This window comes from Pteropus medius, unplaced genomic scaffold, assembly GCF_902729225.1.
Source record: "Pteropus medius unplaced genomic scaffold, Ma_sr-lr_union100, whole genome shotgun sequence".
Taxonomy (NCBI): domain Eukaryota; kingdom Metazoa; phylum Chordata; class Mammalia; order Chiroptera; family Pteropodidae; genus Pteropus; species Pteropus medius.
The window spans coordinates 10246215-10260042 of NW_024355990.1; the positions used below are offsets into that span (position 1 = coordinate 10246215).

The window sequence follows — 13828 nt, forward strand, 5'->3', positions numbered from 1 at the left end:
GCCTGAGGGCAAACTCTGGAAATGGGTCAAAGGCTAGGCATGTCTCTCAGGCCATTTAGTAATAACAACAGGTATAGTCAACTGATCCTCCAGAACTGTTTCATCAAGTGCTCCTACACCAGACTGGTGGCCCTTTGAGTGAGTGGATTTAGTAGATAGCTTTACACCTCTATCTTTCTCTACAGAATTATTTTAATGAAAGGCGCATTCACCCACAGAAGCACTGTAAGCTCTGGCAGAGTGAGGACTAGGTTCACTCTCCGATGCTATTCTCCATCGCCAGCCTGACAGCTCAGCACCCTATCAGCCCAGAGAGTGGCGGGAAGTACCGTGCACAATTAGCATGCTTTTATAGAACGATTTAATACTAATACTTAAATACGGTAATATTTAACGTTCCAAAATATTAGGTAAATATGATCTTATTTTAATATATATGCAGGTAAATATGATCTTATTTTAATATATCAGAAAACCAAATACAAGCCTCACAGCGACTGTCTCTCTGAGTATCTATATCTATCTATGTATCTATCTATGTACAAAACATGCAAATAAAATTAGAAGGTCCAGATCAAACAGCTGTTGCAAAAGTGCTATCGTCATTCAGGCCGACAGAAAATTAGAATGAGGACAGATACCCAGGTTCATTGGTGTACCTGGTCACTGACTCACTTTCACAGACAGAATGCAGAGACTGAGATATGGCGTAACAGTTAATCGCTGTGGCTTTCAAATCAGAAAGACTGTGATTTGAGCCTGGCTCTGCCAGGTGTTTAGCAGTGTGACCCTGGGCTGGTTATTTAACCTCAGAGCCTCGCTTTTCCCGTTTGTAAGATGGGGATGATAGATCCTCATAAAAATTATTGTTAAGGCTTAAGCAAGACAATAAAACATGAGATGCTATTATTCCTATTATTTTTTTTTGTGACATAGCCTGAAAAAAAGAAAAAGGCAATGAGTGCTAATGAATTATCAGATTTAGGTTAGTAAAATCCAAAAACTTTCATTCACTTTATACAAAATCTGAGGGAAGCAAAACTAAATTATATCTTTCTACACTGCAGTTTTAATTATTTTCAGGTACCTATGATACCTATGTTTTGGAGGGCATTTATTTCCTTTTTTGTACACACACGAACACACGCACACTGCCATCTTTTAAATTCGGTCTTAATGATTTGACACTTTGGTGGAATTAGGATCAGAATGTTTTTCTCTTTCAACAGGCAAATGGCTTAAAACTGAAAAACCAAATAATCAAAAGTAGGCAATTATACTAATTACATTTCTTTCAAGTTTTTTTAATCTTTACGAAACAATACTAGAAACTATGTTGTCAGGAAGGAAATTTATGTCTTCCCGTTTTGCTTATAGTGGGATTCAATTATTTATTTAAAATTTGGAAATTACCTACCACTTGGTATTTGGACATCACTGGAAAAGAAATTCACTTAAATGAAAGTTTCATATAACTAAAATAATTTACACAGAGTATTCAACTTAGTTCATACAAAGCGAAACAGTTAATACGGTTCAGTTCATTGAGTACTTCCTGTGCATTTATAAATGGAAAGAGCTTCAAAGATTTCTTTACATTACCAGAATATAAAAATTGCCTCATATCACATGTGGGAGGAGGGGATCAAAGATGAAAATATATACAGAAAATGTCATTAATAACCAAATAAAATGAGTCCTGTCCTTTAAAGTGAGGAGGCTGAATATTATGGCCTCCAAGGTTTGTTCTATATCTTAAGGCTTTTTATTCTATTGTGTTGTCCAGGCTTATAGGGTATATATAAAAAAGCAACTTACATTAACACTAACTTTCCCCTAAATTACTCAGATTGCCTATGATAGGCTATAGAAAAGAAAGACAGAGGGGTTAGGCAGAAAGGGGCAATGACAAAACCCAAATGTTTCTTTTATTTTTCTTTGCTTTGTATGATTACTCTAAATGCTTTGAGCATTATTAGAACAAAGTGCAATCACTGAAAAATAATCTTCTGCTGGGAATTCCTTAAAAAATTTTTTTGTTCTCTTTTAAATCTTATTTATAAAGGTTTCCAGATGCTTATCCTCACAGATTAAACACAGCATGATGTAGACACTTACAATAATAGTTACTGCTATGAAGCCAAGAAAAAACCACTTTGAGATCTAACTTCCTATCACCTAAAGACTCAGGGCCCAGGGAATTTTCTGTTGCTATTAAAGGTGTGATCCTCTGAAGCCATTTGGAAACAAGCTAGGTTCTCAGCAGCAACTCATCCACCCGGTAGGATGTCAAAGCACATCAAATGGTTGGCATTCCAAACCTCAAACAGGTTATTTCTCATTATGCGAATACATAATGAAAGGATGTGGGCAAAGAATAGAATGTAAATTGAAAGCTGACTTCTGAATTTATTAGCCAGCAGTCCTGGGCTAAAACAGTCATTTCTAATTTCAAGAGACAGTTCCAAAGTGGTTCTCAAGAGAGAGGACACGGTATTTTTCAAATATTTGTTCAATGTGAATGGACTGGGCTTGCCAAAGTGACTTTTTATGCTGGCATGTGATCTCTTAGAGGGAAGTCGGCCTGAGTCACTGGATACATCAAAGGTGGAGTCCAGTGAATGGAATTACTGCGGGCTGTGTGAACAAGCCAGATACCTGCATTCATCTGCCCACTGCTGGGATTTCTGCCCTCCTTTTAATTACATTAAAGCAGCTGGTACCACTGGTTACTGAAGTCTTCAGATTACCTTGATTGCTCGGTCATTATCTCTAATCAGCTGCTTCTTCTCATCTTCAAACTTCTGTATAACATCCTGCAGCCGCCTATCTGCAGCAAGCTGCTGCCGGCTGCTCTCCTCTTTCAGGGAGGAAATGGTTGTCTGAAGTTCTGCTATGATCTAAAATGAAAACAGCATGCTATAACTTCACATTCTTCAGTGAGAGGCATCTATTTTATATGTATTTATGCTTAACGAAAGAATGGATTTGGCAAAACTCTATTCCACAAACTAAATATTTTCAATTAACATATCACACACTATAACGTATGAAATTCCACATAATAAAAGACTATAATAAAACTGTGAACGGTGAACAACTGCTGAACCAAATATATTTGGAAGACATTTCCACTCCAACATTCCACAATATTTACTCATCAGAAGAAAGAACATCTGTGATCACAAAAATATGAAATGCATCAGATTTATTTTACTGAAAAATATACTTATTAGAATGAAAAAGCTATTTTTGCCATTCATACTTTGAACTATCATAACCAAAGAAAATAAGGAACAGAGTTCTTTATTTTCTTCATAGTTACCTAATTATGCACAGTAATTTTTGAGTATTCACTAATGTTTGCGCTTTGTGCTAAACACTTTAAGCTCCTATGTCATCTACTACTGGGGGACCAGCATTAATATGGCCCACCTTTCATTCATGGGGAAACAGAGGCATAGAAAGAGGTCACATATTTCACACTGTTGAAGACGACATCCAGCCAAGGAGAAAGGCAGGATTTGAACCATGCAGTCAGATTAAACGCTGCACTAACTGGTTCTTTTAACTAGCCTACTTCGTTTCTCTTTTAATAAGTTTTGGTATCGAAGAGAAGTTTATTATGACATAGTTCCAAATAGGTTGCTTTCTTCCTAAGTGAGATATATCCATGAAAGTTTGTTTGGGTCCACACAGTGTCATTTCAGAGCCTCCTGTAGTATTCTCTACATTCGAGAACTGGTTCTCTCCACGACGCGGTTTCCTCCCAGTTCTCCAATTGAACACGTGATGACAGACCTTTGCATTAACGGGCTCACTGGCATTGCTGCTCTTTGACTTGGCTGCATCTACTTCGTTTCAAATTTAATAGTGATGACTTTTTTAAAAGCAGGAAAAGGCTGTTTCTTCTAATTAAAGACCCTGACTCCTGGGGTGGAACATAATTCTGTTGGTTCTACGGGCAGGGGTAGTCGGTGAGAAATAGGGGACAAGTTATTTATCTTCCTCGAAGCTCAGTTTTTCCAATTATTATCTGATGACAAAACTAGATTGCAGCATTATAAGGCAATAAATAAAAACGTTCTGGAGTCTCTCAGAAGCCAAGTCCTATAAAATATTAGGACTTGACATTAATAATAACATATTTACAATGAAGTATGGAGTATTTATGCTTTTAGAAGTGAGCAAACTCACTAGCAAAGTTTAGCATTTGCAATTTGTAAATAATTAACTATTAAGACAACTGAGAAATAAATAACAAAATATTTAATAGGAGTACGTTAATATTTTTGCATGCAAACTTGAATCTTCCGCTATCGGTAGAGGAATTCGTTTACTGAGAATGAAGATGTTTTCATCTGTTTTTTGAATTTTGATGAAATGTTTCCATTCTGGCATAAATTCCATTAATTCTCATCGCACTTCTAATGAAACAGGGAAGGTTAAATTCTTATAGAAAATGTCAAAAACCCGGGGACAGAATAGTCAGCTCGCTCACAGTCACGGAGCTGGAGGAGCCAGAGATAAGGAGGAGCCAGATTTCCTTGGCCCGACATGAAACTTAAGACTGGTATTTTATAAGAACGTGGGGCCAGATAGTAAAAATAACTTACTCTTTCAATGACTATTGCAGTGTTTCAAGTTGAGTGAACCACAATTTTGGAGAAGTGGTGAGTTTAATTCTATAATGTGCTCATTGTGTATATGTGTGTGTGTGTGTGTGTGTGTGTGTTAGTTCTATGCAATTTGATCACATGTCTAGGTTCACAGATCTACCACCACAATCACATTTTTAAAGTACAAAGTAATTTTGTTTCTTTAAAAAATAGTAAGATTTGGATTACCTTTATAACTGACTGATAAAAATAGAGGTTCTTCAAATGACCACAAGGTTATGAAACGGGGATCTCTCATTTTCAGAAGATTTATGACAAGAATACATCAAAAAAAAAAAAATAAATGCAGGTTTTGGAAGGAACTACAAGCAAAGTCCAGGATGTTCTGAGGACAGCATGCTTGCTTTTCTGTGGAAAATGAAACCTTACATTCTTTGGGGGAATAATGAGATTCTTTTGGGGGAATAATGACACTATTTTTGAAAAGTTATTTTAAAAACTTATGAAGATGATATAGAAAGAGTGTCAAAACACTAAGGTGAAACACCTTGGGTAGATAAATAGATAAACTGGTTGACAGACGACAGATAAGATGGAGATAACAGATGTGGCTAAAATACGAATAATTTTTCAAAACAGATTTGAGATTTACTTTAAGACTGAGAAATAATCATACTAACTAGATGAAGATGCTTTAGGTAAGGAACAAAACCCAGCTGGTTGTATACACAGAGTATAAGACAATAGACAATTTTCACCTTAGCTCAGGGCATGTTCCTGGGACTCAATAAATGTTTATAGTGGAACTATAATCATAGTAAATTTAACAAATTTAAAAATATGATATTGAGATAATCTAGTCTTTTCTCAGAATAATAATGTTAAAAGTCTCTAAGAAAAATGAGAACGAATCTACATAATCATAATCAAACCCCACTCGTTTTCATTGAATCATAATTAAAAACCACAAAACAAAATTCGACTAATGTGTACCCTGTATTAGCTTCAGAGAAAGAAATGGATTAGAACATTTCCACAGGAATATTAAAACAATCAATATTTTGGAAAGCAAAAGGAGAGCTATTTTGGGCTGATGCTGTAAGCAACCTAACTCACGAAAACTACGACAGTACTAATTATTGTTAAGCAATTAATACTTTGCGTAAATGTCAGTGGTCTTATTAGGTCTTAAAAATAAGAGGATTCTAAACAGAGGTTGAGATTTCACCTTTAACTCACTCTATGGATTTTCCAGATCATGGCATAGATTGAGATTTTTGAAAAGCTCTTCTGTAAACTACAATAGACAAGACAAGGAGTACTTGGGAAGGTCCATGAACACGGCTGCATAAGTGCGAGAGTGGCTTCTCGGCAGCTTTGGCACTCTGGGTGGCCCCCTGGAGGGCGTGGGGGGCACGTGAACACGCCCAGACACTAATCTGCATCTGTACTTGGGAGCCAGCGTGGGGCGATGGGGAGGCCGGTCCCCTGGCAGTGGGTGGGCTCTGCTGGCGGTCCAGCGTTGGTCTTCCCCACGACTGCCTATGCTCCTGCGATCTGCAATATTTCTTTGACAAATGGCTACCAAGTGAGTCAGTTGAGTGGGGAAAAGTGCATTAAAATTGAAAAGGGAAGGTGAGTATGAATTTTAACGTAAGAAGAATAAATATGTGATTCTGATAGAATAATATTCGGGAGTGTGCCCAGAGATGACGCAAACATTGCCATCCTGGCGAACGCTGAGAATCCCAGAAGGGGCACAGTCCTGGGTACATCAAGGGTTTGGTGTACATGGTCTATTAGGTCCTAAAAACTTGATAACATCTTAAAGATCAAGTAACTTCCTTTAAGGGAGAAAAATATTTAACATATTTTCCAAATTTAACCTAATGGTCTCCTGGGCACCATATGCATTCATTACTAATGCATTTGTCTTATTAATTTTTTTTTTTAGAGAGAATTTAAAAAATCTAATAAACAGTTAAGAAACTTTGCTTCTGGCATTCTCCTCAGCTTAGATATGAATTAGAGATTCCAGCAAACTATAACTGGAAAACAGAAATTTCAATCCATGGTTCTGTTTTATAATGTTCATTTTTAAATAATTTGTTTATCTGAACTGACTGGATTGTCAACCGATGTTTCTCATATTTAGAGGTAGGCAAACAAAATATTATCAATGTAAGGTTGTCATCCTACCTTTTATGAGAAGAATGAACTATGTTTTATCCTTTCTAAGGTTTTTTTTTTCTTTTCTGCCATTGCACTGTTCTTTCATTTATGAAATGATGGTAATAGTACGCAATAGTTGTTACTAATTGGTTTTTCTTCCTTCTCCTCCTCTTCCTCTTCATGTCCTTACTTGTAAAAATATTTAGCAACCCTATGCCTCGCCAAATTTTGGAGGGAGATTTTTATCAATTCTTAAATACCCAACAAGAAATAAAAATAAAGAATTTCTTGCTCATGCCAAACCTTTTTTTATCCTTCACTCCCTCCTTTCCTTCCTCTATTGCAATTTTAATACGACTATTATAAGCGTTAACAGTTATTAAATACTTTATTAGGTACTAGGCTAAGCACCTTTTTGGCACTGTGTTACTTAACACTTAAAACTATCTTATGACTATCCTAAGTCTCATTCCCCCATTTTACAAATGAAGAAACTGAATTCCAGAGAGGGCAGGTCATATAAGTGGTTGGGTTGGTATTCAAATTCGGGTCTGCAGGACTTCAAAGCTTAGGCTTTCTTCTACACTAACTTATATTTAATTTGCTTTAATATGAACTAATCAGGCTTCCTCATGCATTCCTTTAGATAAACGTAAATACTCGTGTTTACACTCATTATTTAAGCATTGTTGGCTATCTTATATCTCACTTTCAGTCTGCCGCCCCATTTCACATAAAGCAAAATAAGCAGGGAGTAAGGGTATGCCAGCTGTGGAGTTTTCATGTTTTAGTTTAAACTTTAACTTTTGGAGAAATAAGATTTCTCTTGATTATAAGAATCTTCCTCAGTGAATAAAAAAGGATATTCCCCACGTTTCTTCCTCAAAGAAGGTCTAAAATAATGGCAGTCAAGGTGATCATCTTTCAAATAAACACATTTTGCTTTTCTAATGGGAGGTGAATTATATAACATATGCACATTTTAGAAATAATTGTATATTCTAAGAAATTCCATGATTATTATGACCGAAGTTTTGCCATATTAAAAATGTGAGGGACTGGGCCAGGCTTGGGGTGTCAAGGTTAAGAGCTTTCATTTCAAAGTCAGAGCCAGGTTGGGTCCTGGCTTAGTCATTTGCTAACTTGTGTGACCTCATTTTTCCGAGACTTAGTTTCCTCAACTGGAAAAATGGAGCCAATAATAGTTTCTAACCCCAGAGTTATTATGAATGAAGAAGACTGAATGAGTCAGTATAGTTAGTGCCTCATAAAATTCTTGATCTTATTATCGTTTTGTTGTGTTGCTGTTACTACCACTGTGTGGTAACTCATGAAACGGTACATAAATTTCAGTTTAGTACCCCAAATCACTATATACATGCAAAAATATTAAGAACAGCTGATTTTTAAAGTCATTAGTTATGATGCCCACAAAATGAACTGGCTTAATCTATCCATCTGTAAAAATGAAAATTAGTATTTATTTAGAATTACTCATACAACTAAGGAATGTTTGAGATTCCCTAGATGATACTATAGGATGGATCATCATAACAACTTATAGTGCAGGAAAAGCACTCTGAGCATCAGTTCAAGTAGAGACAAGCACCCAATTATCGGTCATTTTTGTATTAAACCTACACTAGTAATGACGTACAGCAAGATATGGGTATAGGCACTTATAATTCTTCTTTTTCCCAAAAGGAGTCAACGACTGAGCTAATTTAACACAGAATATTTGTCATTTTGAGTTTTGTTGCTGAGCAGTCTTTAGACTTAGCAAAATGGAATATTGCAAAAAAGCACAGATGGTATCGAGCTGCTGTCACAAACGTAGGTGTGCATCCCCCGCCCTTGTGAAATACGCAGCAGCCTGGGCTTGTTCAAGTGCACAGGCTAGTTTTACAACATTCGATTGTGTGCGTGTGTGTTTAAATGGTTCAATATGCTGAATTTAAAATTTTTAAAATAAATATTAAAAGCATATATTATTTATCCATATACCCATCAAAAATATGATACTAATCCAGGAGACACCGAAGAGAATTAAGTTTAACTCTAAAGTACAAATGCCTCTATGAGCAGGTTTCTTTGTTGTTTGTTTTGGTTTGGCTTTTTTTCTTCTAGCGCTCTTACCTGAGAAGATTTGGCAAGCTTCTGAGTATATTCCTTCTCAATCTGCTTCAGCCTGCTGTTGGCCTGAAAAACACACATATGTGAACACACACACACAGTGACCTGTGAGCTTGGTATCTCTTCCACATGCCTATCACCAGGCTGCTGGGACGGATGCCAGCTGCTCCGCCCTTCTGGAGAAGCCAGAAAACCACAGGGCTCGTCTTTGATCTAATGCCAACTATTCATCACTTAAAAAGCAAAGAGAAAAAGAAAAAAAAAGACCTCTCCTGCCAATTATTAGACAAACACAGACTTCTGTGGAGAGAGAGAGAAGGAGGAGGAGAGACAGAAAGAGACACAGCAAGAGTGTGAAGACTCAGGAGGTAAAGTGAGGAAAGCGAGAGGAAAGAAAGGAGAAGAAAAAGGAAAAGAAAGAGGGGGAGAGGGACTTGGAGGAGGAGGAAAATGTAATACTCATTCCCTTAGTTTAAAGAGAAAAAATAAATACATTCTCCTGGGCAGAGGCACACAGGAGAATTTTAGATTCATTGAGCGGAGTTGAGCCCCCATTCTGCCTAACACACAGAACTATTTTTCGAAGTGACAAATATATCTAAATGAAACATTTTTTAAGTCCTGGAGGTAGGGTGGCCTTGCCAGAATAAGTGTGCATTACTTAGAACTCGATTATGTCCTTTGTCACTCGAGCCCCAATCCTTTGTATGGGACCTGCTTTCCTGCTCTCTCGAAGCTTTTGGGATCTTCCCTTTACTCTTAGTGTTTGTAAGTGTCACAGTGACATGCCCTGGACGAGGCCTTTTTTATTCCCCACTGTGCAGGCACTAAGTGGGCCCGTTTGACCGGAGCTCATGTCCTTCACCTCCAGAGGTTTTGGTCACTACTCTCGTGATTTCCTTTCTTCTTCTCCCTGTGTCTCTCCCTCGTTTCTATGTCTCTCTGACGCTCTGGTTGCTGGACCTCTCAGGCTTTTTCTTATTGTTTCTATTTTCTTGTTTCTATTTTCGATTTCTTTGTCTTCTTTATCTTTTATAGAGATTTCTCAACTTTTAATTTTAAACTTTCTATTGGATCTTTTAAAAATTCTGCCATACTATTTGGAACTTCCAAGAGTTTTGTTGTTGTTGTTGATGCTCTGAACAGCATCACCACTCCCCTTTTTTACAGATGGGGAACTTGAGGCACAGAGAGGTTAAGTAACTTGCCCAGCATCACACAGCTGGAAGTGCTGGAGCCAGGACTCAATCCTGAACAGCAGAGCATGGGTGCTTCACCTGCTAGAGCATATCGCATGATGTCTCTCAATATAGTCTCTATTTCTCCTGAGGTTATTAATTTCATATATACCTTTAAACATCTATGTCTGTATCTACACATACACACATATTAATTTTTCTGTCTGATCTGATGAGTATCTGTGTTTTCTCTGGGTTCCTTTTATTTATTTGTTTTGCCAGCCTGGTTTGATCTCTGTTTTTTACTTTAGATAGTATCCTCAATTGTCTGGTAACCTATGGTTTTCTTTTTTAAAGTGAGGCCCTCTAAAATGCGCAGGCTTAGTGATAGACAGACATCATCACAGGGGTCACAGAGGTGCCTGGACTTTCCCATGTCAGTATGTGACCAAACGTTCTTCCTGGACTATCTTGCCCAGAGCTGCGGCGCCCATGTTACTGCCTGGCAGCACAGATCTGGCTGCCAAGGCTTCCAGAAGGGCACTGACTCTTGCACAATCCCGTTTTCATTTTTGCCCTCAGCCATACCTGGGTCTCTCTCATTCCATCTTTCCAGAGAGCAAATCAAGGGTGGGGGCAGGGGTGGCTAGGGAACAAATCATACATTGAAACCCTAACCCCAATGTGTGGTTCGTGGAGGTAAGACCTCTGGGAGCCAGCTGGGTCATGGGGTGGAGCCCGCATGAATGGGATTAGTGCCCTTGGCGGGAGAGGCCAGAGACCTATCTGCCATGTGAGGATGTGACGAGGAGACTCAGCCTGCCATGGGAAGAGGACTCCCGCCGGGACTGACTATACCGGCACCTGACCTCAGACTTCCGGCCTCCAGACTGTCAGAAACACATTTCGGTTCTTGATAAGCCATCTAGTTTATGCAGCTTTGTCACACAACCTGAGCTAACACAACAGTCATGTGTTTTAAGTTCAAAAGCGATTCCTTAGAGTTTATTTCATAAATCTCTCTGTTATGTATAATCCCACTGAGTACACTGGGCAGTTCTGTTTTTTTGAGAATAGAGAAGGTATACGACTATTGTTATTCTTTCTGGTAAGCCATCAGACTACATTCCAGCTCTATAATTAACGAAGCCATTCTCCATTACAGAATTAAGGCCACTCTGAACCTCTTGAAGTTCTCTTTGTCTTGGTTCGCATTCTGCCAATATTTTTTAAATCGCAAAATGCTTGATAAAGTATTCAATGCTGATCTAATAAACACTTACAGAGCTCTTACGATATTCCAGGCACTGTTGTTAAGTGCTTTAAAAATATTTACTCACTAGGAAATATAAAAATTATAATGTCATAAAGATTAAGTTGCTTTTCTCTAAAAAAGTTGGAGTCAGAGATGCTGTTTAGGGCAGGACAGCCTGTGTCTCAGCTGCAGATTCTCTTCATGAGTCTATGCTAGCCAGGCCAGAACCCTACGAACTCAAATAAGTTCCTTCACAGCTAACTATCCAATTCATTCATCCATTCCAGGCAATCAGGACTAGGCCAGTGAACAAAAAAGACAAAGTCTCTCTCTACCTTTATGGAACATCTATCCTAGACAGTAACCAAAATAACTTATAAAAGTAATAATATGTTAGATGGTATAAGGGCTACGGAGAAGACAAAGCAGGAGAGTGATAAGAAGTGATGAAAAGTAGGGGGCAGTTTATAATGTTTTAAACGTGGAAGTTAGGGAAGGACTGACTCATTGAGAGGATGACATGTAAGCAAGGACCTGCAGGAGACAAGGGATCCATGGTGAACTCCGAGCAGAGAGAGACAGCCAACACAAAGGCCCTGAGGCAGAGGCATGCATGGCATGCTCAAGGCACAGGGCGGTGGCCAGTGTATCTGGATCAGTGAGCAATGTCTCCCTTGGACAAGACGAGGTCTAAGAGAGCTCAAGGGGCTAGACCCTGCATGGTGTTGGAAGCAACTGGGGAATGTGGTTTTTAAGATGAGTGAAATGAAGAGTCACTGAAGACTTTTCGTATAAGTGTGACATGAGTTAATACAAGTATTCATCAGATTACTTAGCTCTTGTTTGGGGCAAGAATCAGGTAGAGAAGCCATCTGAGAATCTCACTAAAAATCCAGGATGGTAACAGAGGAGGTGGTGAGAAGTGGTTGGATTCTGAGGGAGATCTGAAAGTGGAATCAATTAGATATGCTATATGATCAAAAGAAATGAATCAAGGATAACTTCAAGATTTTTGTCCCAAGCAACTGAAGAATGGGGCTGTCATCATTACCTCACATCAGAAACACTATGGTGGAACAGGTTTGGGGAGATCATCAAGATCAGTTTTGGACACATTAAGCTTGGAGATGCCTACCGGACATCTGGTGCTGAAGTGAGAATGTAGGTATTAGAGTCTGGAGTTTTGGGGACTGGTCTAAGGCAGAAGCATAAATACAGACGTCAGTATATAAATGGCATACAGAACTATGCTACAAGGCAACAGTGTATATAAAAAGAGAAGTCTAAGTTACTGAGCCCTGGGCCTGCACATGCGAAGAGGCTGGAGATGAGGAAGAAAGCAGACAATGGCCAGAGAGATAAGAAATCAAGGAATCCTGAAGCCAAGTAAAGAAAATGTTCCAAGGACTATTAGGCTGTTGCAAATGCTGCAGAGAGGTCATGTAACGTGAGGACTGAGGAATAACCACATGGCTTAAGCATGTGGAGGACATTGGTCATTGGGATAAAAGCAATTGTGGTGTAGTGGATGAGGATGAAAGACAGATTAGAGGGAGCTCAAGGGTGAGGAGAGGAATTGGAGCAGATACGAACAATTTGTTCAGAGTTTTGTTACAAAGGGAAGGAGAGAAACGGGCTGGAGATTTCAGGGGAAGTAGGTGAAGAAAAGGCCGATTTGTTTGGCTGTTTTCTTCTGTGAGCTGAGAGAACTAAGGCATGAGTGTAGGCTTATGGGAAAGATCTGACCGTGAAAGGGAAATCAGATGATGCCAGAGATTTACTGACAGATGCCCCTGAGTGAAGGCGAGGCGTGGGATCTAGAGCACACGGGGAGGAAGAGATGGCCTCTGATGGAAAGTGCGGGTAAATCATCCCCAGCCACAGTGGTGGCAACTTCCCATCTTCCCCGTGGAGTAGAAGGAAAGATCCATCAGGTAAGCATGAGGATGGCAGAAGAGGCTGTTGGGAGATTTGAGGTGTGAGGGAAAGATATGAACAGGCATCTAGGAAACTGGGGAGGGACTGAGGAATATACTGTGAGTCCCAGGACTCCAGGAAGAACTACAGTCCACTTGAAGTTACCAGCATTGAATTTAAAGTGAGACCAGCTGGTGATATGAAAACCTCTAGAAATGATAGTAGCTACATGGGGCAAAACCAATACTCTGGAGAATAATGAGAGTAATCGAAGAAATAAAATTAATTTATTAACCTTCAAGGTTTTTACTATGTATCTGAACCTAAGTCAAAGCTGCCCAAATTTATGAACTTCTTAGATAAATCTAAACAGTTCTGATTTTGCATGGTTGAAACTTAATAGCTAATTTACCATGCAAACTGTCCTCAAAATGCTTTTTTGAATGAATTTCTTCTCAGGATGGCACTGATGGTACATTTTATTTCCATACAAAAAACTAAGTTAGGATTAGGTATTTCAACCCAAGACTTATTTTCATAACTATCATTACTGT

At 38.6% G+C, this 13828-nt stretch overlaps 1 protein-coding gene across 13 annotated transcripts in view; it reads right to left on the bottom strand.

The window, feature by feature from the left end:
* The window catches only part of CEP112 (centrosomal protein 112), a 327899-nt gene that overhangs the window by 75501 nt on the left and 238570 nt on the right, over positions 1-13828 (bottom strand). For 12 of the 13 annotated variants that reach the window (XM_039859703.1, XM_039859699.1, XM_039859702.1 and 9 more), the window contains 2 exons: positions 8928-8990; positions 2751-2900 (listed from right to left, as the gene is read on the bottom strand). The exons of the other annotated variant lie outside the window; for it this stretch is intronic. In XM_039859703.1, the coding sequence (XP_039715637.1) occupies positions 2751-2900; positions 8928-8990 (213 nt within the window). The remainder of the gene's footprint in view (positions 1-2750; positions 2901-8927; positions 8991-13828) is intronic. 13 annotated transcript variants of the gene reach the window in all.